Source organism: Xenopus laevis, chromosome 7S (genome assembly GCF_017654675.1).
Source record: "Xenopus laevis strain J_2021 chromosome 7S, Xenopus_laevis_v10.1, whole genome shotgun sequence".
NCBI classification, from domain to species: domain Eukaryota; kingdom Metazoa; phylum Chordata; class Amphibia; order Anura; family Pipidae; genus Xenopus; species Xenopus laevis.
In genome coordinates, this window is record NC_054384.1 from 103,154,564 (window position 1) to 103,164,554 (window position 9,991).

The 9,991-nt window shown below is 42.8% G+C and overlaps 1 protein-coding gene across 3 annotated transcripts; it reads left to right on the forward strand.

Annotated features, from left to right (window-relative positions):
* The first annotated feature begins 268 nt into the window (after positions 1-268).
* Positions 269-5,866, forward strand: LOC121396568 (lamina-associated polypeptide 2, isoforms alpha/zeta-like). Of its 3 annotated transcripts, none has more exons than XM_041571642.1 (3): positions 269-948; positions 1,036-1,074; positions 1,159-5,866. In XM_041571642.1, the coding sequence occupies exon 3, from the start codon at positions 2,525-2,527 to the stop codon at positions 5,363-5,365; it is 2,841 nt and encodes a 946-aa protein (XP_041427576.1). In that variant the 5' UTR covers positions 269-948; positions 1,036-1,074; positions 1,159-2,524; the 3' UTR covers positions 5,366-5,866. The 3 variants fall into 3 exon arrangements, with proteins under 3 accessions (XP_041427576.1, XP_041427578.1, XP_041427577.1); XM_041571644.1 differs by having other exon boundaries at positions 1,159-3,512; XM_041571643.1 differs by having other exon boundaries at positions 269-1,074; positions 1,159-3,512.
* The last annotated feature ends 4,125 nt before the right edge of the window (positions 5,867-9,991 follow it).

A 9,991-nucleotide genomic window follows, 5' to 3' on the forward strand; every position in this document is an offset into this window, starting at 1 on the left:
AACCAATCAGAGCGCAGCTCATTTCTACAGGCAGTGCAAAGTACCAGGTCTCTGTAGTCTAATGGAAACGTTCCCGCTTTGCCTGCAGAAGCCGATCTAGTTGTGAGGTTATCGGACAGACAGGAGGTTTTGGAGAAGGCTGAAAAATTGACTGCGTGCCCCTTACTAAGTTAGCGGGCTGCTCCCTTGCCCTAGAGTTGGAGAAACACTGCTAACGCTAAGCGAAAGCTACCACTACTTCCATATCCTAAAAGTGTTTACTTACTTCCGGCAGCTGTCCACCAACCGGATGTCCTGATTTTTGCATTCCTGCTGGAACAGGAGCCACGTGTTTGGTTCCGCTCTGTGTTTTGCTGTTCTACTAGGGGGCGAATTGTCAAGTGGGCGCTTATTGTTAGTCCTGACTGACACCTAGTGGTATAAATTGCAGAGATTATTTTATAAACAGCCGGGTTTAGCCTTTCCTGTCCTTTGCATGGCAGTGGGCCAATAAGGGGTTAATCCCCCGCCGGAAGGCGGCACAGGAAGTACAATAAAAGTCCATCCGGGTCCCCCCGCGCCCATCTCAATTTTCCTGTCGAAGATACCCCCCATACCAGAGGTGCTACTCTCTCCCTCTGAAGCGCCTGGGACCGAGGTTCTTACCTTGTGTGTGTTCCAGGGGAAGCCGGCGGGCTTCTGGCCTTTGTTGCCGATGGCGCAATCAGCCGCAATGCTGCCTTAACGGAGGTAGCGCATGCGCGATAAGACGCCAGCGCCCATCTCTCTAATGGCGCCTACGTTTTCACGCTGCGAATTTACGCACGCGCCTTTTCGCGCCGGTTTAAAAGGACGAGCGCATCACAGGTTAGTTCCTCTTATGATTTCAAACGAACTGGCTGGTGTTCTTTTCTGGCAAGACAAGACTGAGGAATCTGTGTGCACCTGTATTCTCGATTGATCCCAGGTGTAAGTTACATGGAGGTTTTAAACGCTGGAGCCTTATTCTTTGGAATATCTTTTTAATTACTTGACAATGTTATTTATTTCCTCCAGACTGTCAATTATGAGCTGCAGACGCTCAGGCTCCAGGGGGTAAGGCACTAAGAGAGTTTTTTTCCATCGTGATTGATACAAACTACAAGCAGCGGTGAGTAATTATAATACCTTATTTTTCAGGAGTCCCCCATTAAGAGAGGAATCTCAAAGAAGGAAGACTCCCAGAACTGATTGTATTGCATGCGGAGAAGCAGCAATTCTAGGCAAAAGGCTCTGTGAGAAGTGTCTGCAGGAAGTGGCTGGGCCCTCCTCTGATCAACTGCACTCTATTAAAGACTGGATGCAGACTACCATAAAAAAATCTATGAGTGATATGGTCAATGTAGTTACTGAGAAAGTACTACACAATCTAGATGAAAGACACAAGGCACCCTCCTCTATGACTGAGGTCAGTGACAGACCTCACAGGAACACGCACTACTCCAGTGTTTCTGAAGGGGAGCTATCTTTAACCGATCAAGAAGAAGAAGAACAGTCTGAAGATACCTGTTCTTTCAACCTTGAATACCTAGAGCCACTCATCAAAGCAATGAGATTTTCTCTGGAACTTGACAATACTGAGGATACTCCTAAACATGACAAAATGTTCAGATCAGCGGTCAAAAAAGGAGAAAAATTCCCGGTACACAGAGTCATTAAAGAAACCATTTTAGAGGAATGGAAGACGCCAGATAAAAAACTTAATTTCTCCAGAAGACTTAAAAAGATGTATCCATTCGAAGAAGAGGACTCAAAACTCTGGCAAGCCTCCCCTAAGGTGGATGCGGCCATCACTAGAGTGGCTCGACGTACTACCTTGCCTGTGGACGAAGGAGTCTCGCTAAAAGATGCGATGGAAAGAAGACAAGACATGACACTCAAAAAATCGTATCTAACATGTGGAATGTCCAACCAAGCCTCCATAGCCATTACCACTCTGGCCAGAGCCAACCACATTTGGATAGAAGAACTGGAACAAGCTGTCAAAGCGGGAACAGACAGAAAAAAGCTTATTGAAATGATCCAAGATGTCAAAACCGCAAACGAATTCACTACGGAAGCATCCATGGATCTTGTCAGACTCTCGGCCAAAGCTATGGGCCTTAGTGTGGCGGCCCGTAGAGCTCTCTGGCTGCGCCACTGGCATGCTGACCCGCAAAGTAAACATAACCTTTGCTCCCTCCCATTTGAAGGGTCACTTCTGTTTGGTGAAAGACTCGACAAAATCATATCCAAAGCCTCTGCAGGTAAATCGGCTTTTCTTCCTCAGGACAAAAGAGACAAGAGGCCCTTTAGAAAAAATCCCCTGCAGGAGGCCAAACAGTATAGACCGGGAAAGCCCTTTACTAGGCAACCCTGGAGAAGAACCCAGGGACAAGGGGCACCTGGAAGAAGGGACTTCAAACAGGACAAAAAATCGGCATGAGGGTGCGCGAGCCCCTCTGTCTTGCCTTGGAGGAAGACTTCAGAATTTCAGGACAGTGTGGGCTCAACACGTATCAGATCAATGGGTTGTAAAAACCCTAAGCAATGGTTATGCCCTGGATCTTCAAAAATTTCCGACGTTTTACTTTGTGTCTTCAGAAAAGCCTCGATCCCCACTAGCTGTTTCTACCCTAAAGATGATCCTTGGGGACCTACTAGACAGAAAGATCATCACAGAAGTCCCCAAAAGAGAACATTACAGAGGTATATATTCTCACCTATTCTTAAGAAGAAAAAAGAATGGGGATTTCAGAGTAATTCTGAACTTAGGCCATCTGAACAAATTCCTCAGAACAAAAAAATTCAAAATGGAGACACTGAGGTCTATATGCCAGTTCATAAACCATGGAGACTGGATGCTCAAGATAGATATACAAGATGCCTATCTGCATGTTCCAGTGTGGGAACCACACAAACAATTCCTACGGTTCCTGATCCTGGGAAAGCACTTTCAATACCAAGCGCTCCCATTCGGACTAGCTTCAGCCCCAAGAGTTTTCACCAAGGTGCTTGCTCCCATGATGGCTTTCTTAAGGCTAAAGGGGATCCAGATTTTCGCATATCTAGACGATATATTGGTGAAAGCTCCTTCCAAAAAACTCCTCCTACAACACCTGAGTATAGTTCTAGATACTCTGAAAAAATGGGGGTGGCTCGTCAACTGGGAAAAGTCCATGTTGGAGCCAACACAACAGATTCAATTTCTGGGAGTTATCATAGACTCCAAAAAACTTCAAGTAAGTCTAACAGAGGAAAGGATTTCAGACATACAACACCAAGCAGATTATCTGTCTCGTCATCCATCCTTGACTGCCAAGAGATGTCAACAAATTCTGGGGAAACTTATGTCCACCATAGAGGCGGTGAAATGGGCACGAATTCAAGCAAGACCTCTCCAGATAGAATTCTTGAACCAATGGAACAGGAATCACCTGGAAAACTCCCAGTTGATTCACCTATCACAGACGACGATCACTCATCTCTCATGGTGGCTCAGGAGAGAGAACTTGCAAGTTCCTGTATCTATCGCCTCCCCTACTTGGGAAACACTGACCACGGATGCAAGCAGAGCGGGGTGGGGAGCACACTTCAAACACTTCCAAATTCAAGGGAAGTGGACACCCATAGAAAGCAAAAAATCCTCCAATTGGAGGGAACTGAAGGCGGTGCTACTAGCGATCCTACACTTCCAAAAACACCTCAGAAAAAAATCTATACTGATCAAATCAGACAACCTAACCACAGTGAGTTATATAAACAACCAGGGAGGAACCAGATCCAAACAACTGTTGTGCTTGACCACAACTATTTTCGAATGGGCTCAAAACAATGCGAACCACCTCAAAGCCTCCTACATACCAGGGACATCGAACACCTTAGCGGATCTCCTCAGCAGGAAATTTCCGGCTATCGGGGAGTGGGAGTTGAACCAGCAGATTTACGACCTAATATGCCGAAAGTGGGGTCACACATCCATAGACCTGATGGCTACCTTTCAGAACAAGAAGAATCTAGTGTTCTGTTCGTGGGACAAGGACCCCAGAGCGACCTTTTGGGATGCTTTCTCATTCCAATGGAACTTTCAACTGGCTTACATCTTCCCTCCAATCTCGATGTTAGCAAAAACCATCAAAAAAATTCAGGAGGACAAAGCTCAAGTCATCCTCATAGCTCCCTGGTGGCCGAGAAGACTCTGGTTCCCCCTCTTACTTCAGATGTCTCAGGAGGAGCCCTTCAGACTCCCTGTAACTCCGAACCTTTTACACCAGGGATCCCTACTGCACCCAGACCCAGGGTACTGGGCCCTGACTGCTTGGAGATTGAAAGGATAAAACTCAGAAAGGAAGGACTCTCAGAGGGAGCAATCAACACTCTTATTTCTTCTAGAAAGATGTCTACCTCTTCCAAATATAACAAAATCTGGGAGAAATTTTCCAGCTGGGGGTTAGAGAAATTTGGATCGTCTTTCCTCATCTCAGAGGTCACCATCATCGAATTCCTGCAGTCAGGTTTAGAGGCCAGTCTCAGCGCTTCTACCTTGAAAGGTCAGATTTCTGCCATATCTGCTTATACGGACATTCAATGGTCCTCATATCCTCTGATCAAAAAGTTTTTCAAGGGCCTCATCAGAATCCATCCTCCAGTTAAAGACACAGTCCCTCCCTGGGACCTCTCCCTAGTACTGGATGCACTGACCAAAGCACCCTTTGAACCTTTAGATGATTTACCATTAAAAATCCTGACGTTGAAGACGGTCTTCCTACTTGCCATTTCCTCAGCAAAAAGAGTGGGAGAACTACACGCTCTCTCATCTGATGCAACTAAGATCCAGTTCCTTCATGATAAAGTTACTCTAAGAACTCGAGAAAACTTCATTCCCAAGGTTGCCACAAAATTCCACATGTCCCAAGACATAGTGCTTCCTACTTTTTTTGAGAATCCCAAGAACGAAGAAGAGAATAGACTCCACAATCTCGATGTGGTGAGATGCCTAAAGCGCTATATACACAAGGTGTCAAGTTTCAGGAAATCTGAAAATCTTCTTATTCTCTTCGGAGGTCCTAGACAAGGCATGGGAGCTTCCAAAAAAGTAATCTCAGCATGGATTAAAGAATGCATTCTCATGGCCTATTCCTCTCAAACAGTACCTGGGCCATCATCAGTCAAAGCACACTCCACCAGAGGTATAGCGGCGTCTTGGGCCTTCCATGCCCAAGTTCCAGCTGACGAGATCTGCAAAGCTGCTACCTGGAAAAATTTACATACTTTCTCAAAACACTACTGTTTCGATGTTTATTCAAAAAACCTAGCTGGGTTTGGGCTAAGTGTCCTCTCAGCTGCTGCAATAAAAGTTCCTGAATAATCCCTCCCTATGTGTTCTGCTTTTTACATCCCCTTATTGGCCCACTGCCATGCAAAGGACAGGAAAACAGAAAATCTTAACATACTTACCGTGATTTTCATTTCCTGGACTGTAGCATGGCAGTGGGCAGGGGTTTCCCTCCCTATTAGGGGGTATTGTCTCCAGTCGTTGAGATGGGCGCGGGGGGACCCGGATGGACTTTTATTGTACTTCCTGTGCCGCCTTCCGGCGGGGGATTAACCCCTTATTGGCCCACTGCCATGCTACAGTCCAGGAAATGAAAATCACGGTAAGTATGTTAAGATTTTCTGTTTTGTGGCCCTAGTAGGTGGCACAATATACAAGGCCCCTTTCCCTGGCTGTAATGTTTTAGTTGGATTTTCTTTGAGAAGGTAAGTTGTTTAGTGAATATTGGCCACATACCTCCCAACTGTCCCTTTTTCGAAGGGACAGTCCCTCTTTTGACAGCTCAACCCGCAGTCCCTCATTTGTACTGGAAAGTCCCTCTTTTCTCTGCACTGAACAGCCAGAAAAAGAAACAAAGTTTCTCACTTAATTGGCTTTTAGCAGAGAGCCCAGAACAGCTAACAGGTGCAAATAAGATACTTTGTAACAATTTTGAGACACAAAAACACAGTTTAGATAAGTAGAAATATTTTCAAACTTTCATAACCTGCCAAATTTTGTAAAACAAACATGGTAATTAGGGGGTGTGGCCACAGAAAGGGGTGTGGTCAAAAATTGTTGCGCTACGTGCGGGAAAAATTTTTTTGTTGGGAGGTATGTGGCCATGGGACGGTGGCCTGTGCTTCATGTTGCCCCTTGCCTGTAAAAATGGCGCCAATATTAAAATGTAATGAGAAATATAGGAAGGTCGGTATTTGTTTCCAGAAAAGGTGCCAATCCTGGCTACATGGTGTTTCTGGGACAAAGGGGAGAACTTCCTGATTCATTTCTATAAACTTCTACTTAGGAGGTAGGTTTCTGTTGTTAAATATAAATGAGGTTTAACTGCTGTCTAGTTGTTTCTAAGCTTTTTTAGCTCCGTCTCCCTGATCATTTCGCAGGGTTTGAATTTGTCAGGAACAGGACTGGACTAGGGTTACTATTTTACCAGCCTGGCCGGTAAAAATAATGGTCTTTCGATTGTAGGAAGAAAACCAGCGCTATAACCGCATACCTTCCAACTGTCCTTTTTTCAGAGGGACAGTCCCTCTTTTGACAGCTCAACCTGCAGTCCGTCATTTTTACTGGAAAGTCCCTATTTTCTCTGCACTGAACAGCCTGAAAAAGAAACAAAGTTTCTAACTTAATTGGCTTTTAGCAGAGAGCCCAGAACAGGTAACAGGTGCAAATAAGATACTTTGTAATAATTTTGAGACACAAAAAAACAGTTTAGATAAGGAGAGATATTTTCAAACTTTTCATAACCTGCCAAATTTTGTAAAATGAACATGGTAATTAGGGGGTGTGGCCACAGAAAGGGCATGGTCAAAATATTTTGCTGCACTACGTGCGAAAACTTTTTGTCCCTCTTTATTTCCAAAATGTTGGGAGGTATGCTATAAGCTCAGGGCTAGACAAAAAAAAAAGTGATATATAGTGTAGTAATTTTTAAATGGAGTTGAACCACTTTGTGCAATTGCTAGGAGGTGTGTTCTTTTTCTTCCACCAAAGGGTTTGGTTGCCCTTTAACTGTTTGGTTTTTTTTTTTTAAATTATATGTGATCACCTCCTATGTGCAAGTAATGAATACTCACAAACGTTTAAATGTATCACTGGCATTAAGGTACCGTTGCTCCTCAAATGTAAGGCATCACTTGTTTTCTAAAAAGAATATGCTAAATTGTGTAAAAACTTCTTTAATAAATACTTAGATAAAATACAAATTGCACTCACATGTGTGCTTAAAATAAGCATATAATCAGTCCGTCTGTGTGTTTCCTGGTTACTGATTATATGCTTATTTTAAGCACACATATGTGAGTGCAAATTGGATTTTAGTATAGGCTTACGCCTATAATCGGCGAAACGTGCGTCAGGCACTGTAGCTCCGCCGCTTGTTTAGCGGTTCTAGACAGGGGAAAAGAGGAATGTAACGGCAGCTTGCAGTGGGACTGAGAAAATAGGGGGGAGAACGGAGGGTACAATACAAGGTGTTGCCTTTTTAGTGTCTAGGGAATAGGCCAAACCTTATAGGTGCCTCTGAAAGGACACAGTGTTAGTTAAAACTATCATGCACACCGCACTGTACAGTGGCTGACCAGTTCACTTTTCTAATAAAAAGGGCCATGTGTCCTTACTTTTACATATAATACAATTGGACCTTACATGCGCTTAAGGATACCATACTGAACAGTTTCACTACCATACCCACTTTCTTGAGCGAGCTTTGGGGTTTGACCCAAGATCAACTCTTAATATATTCCAACTCCACACCCACCCTCTCTTGATATCACTGCCATAATTGCCCACAAAGTCCTCAGTGTACCCCTCAATTACCATTCAGCTATTATAGGGAAACTGGGTGATGTAAGATCTATATGGGAACAGTCTAATGAATCAATTACGCTGCTACCCCTATTTATTCACATACTAGATCGAATCTACACCCTTTCTTTTAATTGTTTTTAGCGGTTTCATCAATTAATTCCCTCTCACAGTCTATGAATTTTAAGGAGTAAATAAAAGTTATATTTTATCTGGTTTCTTAATTGGAGTCCAAGTCGTGGGTTCAAGCACATTTCTATGTTCACAATAAGCACTATGCACTTTAATAATTTTAATTCACCATGAATTCACAAGATTTTCACATATTTATTCTACTTAATGACTACAAAGTAGACGCTCACAAAATTCACAGAATTTATTTTGTATAATCGTGATGAATAGTTGATCACTTCAATTCGGAAGACACAATTATCAACACAAGGTTACCAATAGATGTGCGACGCCACGTACTCCGCTTTTGTCTCTCTCTTTGAGCATCGAATCAGTTCTTTACATATAGGAGTAGTCAGCACATCTATACCGAGTTGCTCATAACTCTCGGCTAAGGGACCTCCCTAGGGAAAGACATTTGGTTAGAAGGTGCGGCAAATATCTATTTCTTTTAATTTAGATCCTAGCAAGCAGATTGCTGAAATTGCAAACTGGAGAGCTGCTGAATAAAATGTAAATTGTCTCAGCATATCGCTCTCTAAATAATACTAAATGTTAACTCGAAGGTGAACATCCCCATTTAATATCTTGGAATTAAAAAATAATAGCGAATGTAAATTGCAAACGTGCTTAGAATGATCCATTCATGTGATGCATGAAGTCTTGTATGTTTCTGTCACAGCTGTGTATATATATATATATATATATGTATATATATATATATATATATATATATATATATATATATATATATATATATATATATATATATATATATATATATATATATATAGTGAAGAAAGAACCGGCACTCACGATAATGTAATCAACTGTGCCTGGGTGCAGTCCGTGATGAAGTTGAATGTAGTGAAGAAAATGAAGATCGCACTCACAGGTCTTAGAAACGATAAGTGTCTGTTTATTGGTCGACCAATAAACAGACACTTATCGTTTCTAAGACCTGTGAGTGCGATCTTCATTTTCTTCTATATATCTATTTATCTAAACACAACACAGTGCAGCAAGCACATGCTCATATTTATTTTTATATTGCCCCTTCCCAGAAAGGGTGTGCTTAAATCTTGCCACTAGATGGTGCAATTGGCTTGAAAGGGGAGAGTGGCAACAAATCCTGGCACAAACATTAGGAAACTAGGGTGGAATCCAGGGCCAATGAGTGGCTCCATTGAAAGCTGGACAAACATATCACATTTGCTGAACAGAACAGCTTGATTTCGTTTGGAGAAATGTAGAGCAACTACAACAGATACAGCTGAAAAATACATTGGCTGCATGTCAGAGATGAATAAAAGGAGTTGCCAAAGACTGGGGATGCTGGAAGTTATAGTTCAATAACAGCTGGAGAACAGCAGGATACATTATGGTGGTGGAGTCGGTAGGCAGGATCCTAAAGGTGGCCATAGACGCACGATAATATTGTATGCCATTTTTTTGTACGATATTCAGTGGGTGTATGATGAACAATATGGGCAGAAGACTTGGATATCTGTCGGCTCGTTGATCGGTCTGGCCGGAAAATTTTGATTGGGCGCCTTTGAAGGCAACCCAACATCTGACACTGTTTGTGCTGAATTTTCAGATACAGGTAGAATTCTATTGTTTCTATCTGTATATCTGACGATTCAGCTCTACACATGTTTATGGCCTCCTTAAGTCCCGTTCTAGCGAGATCTGTTGTATGTTCTCCCCATGTCTGCACTGGTTTCCTTCAGTTAGTCCCTTTTCCCCCTACACTTCAAAAACATTCAGGCAGGTTAATTGGCTCAGGATTAAACTGGCCCCAGATTGTGCCCAGTTCCACTTGGGCAGTGGCTGTGAATAACATTAGTATTGAGGTAGATATACAGATATATAAAGTATAATATAAATAATAGGGCCCCAGACCCATTAAGACTAGCTCTGGCTACATCCCCATTTTTAGACAAAGATGTTCCAGGAAAACAT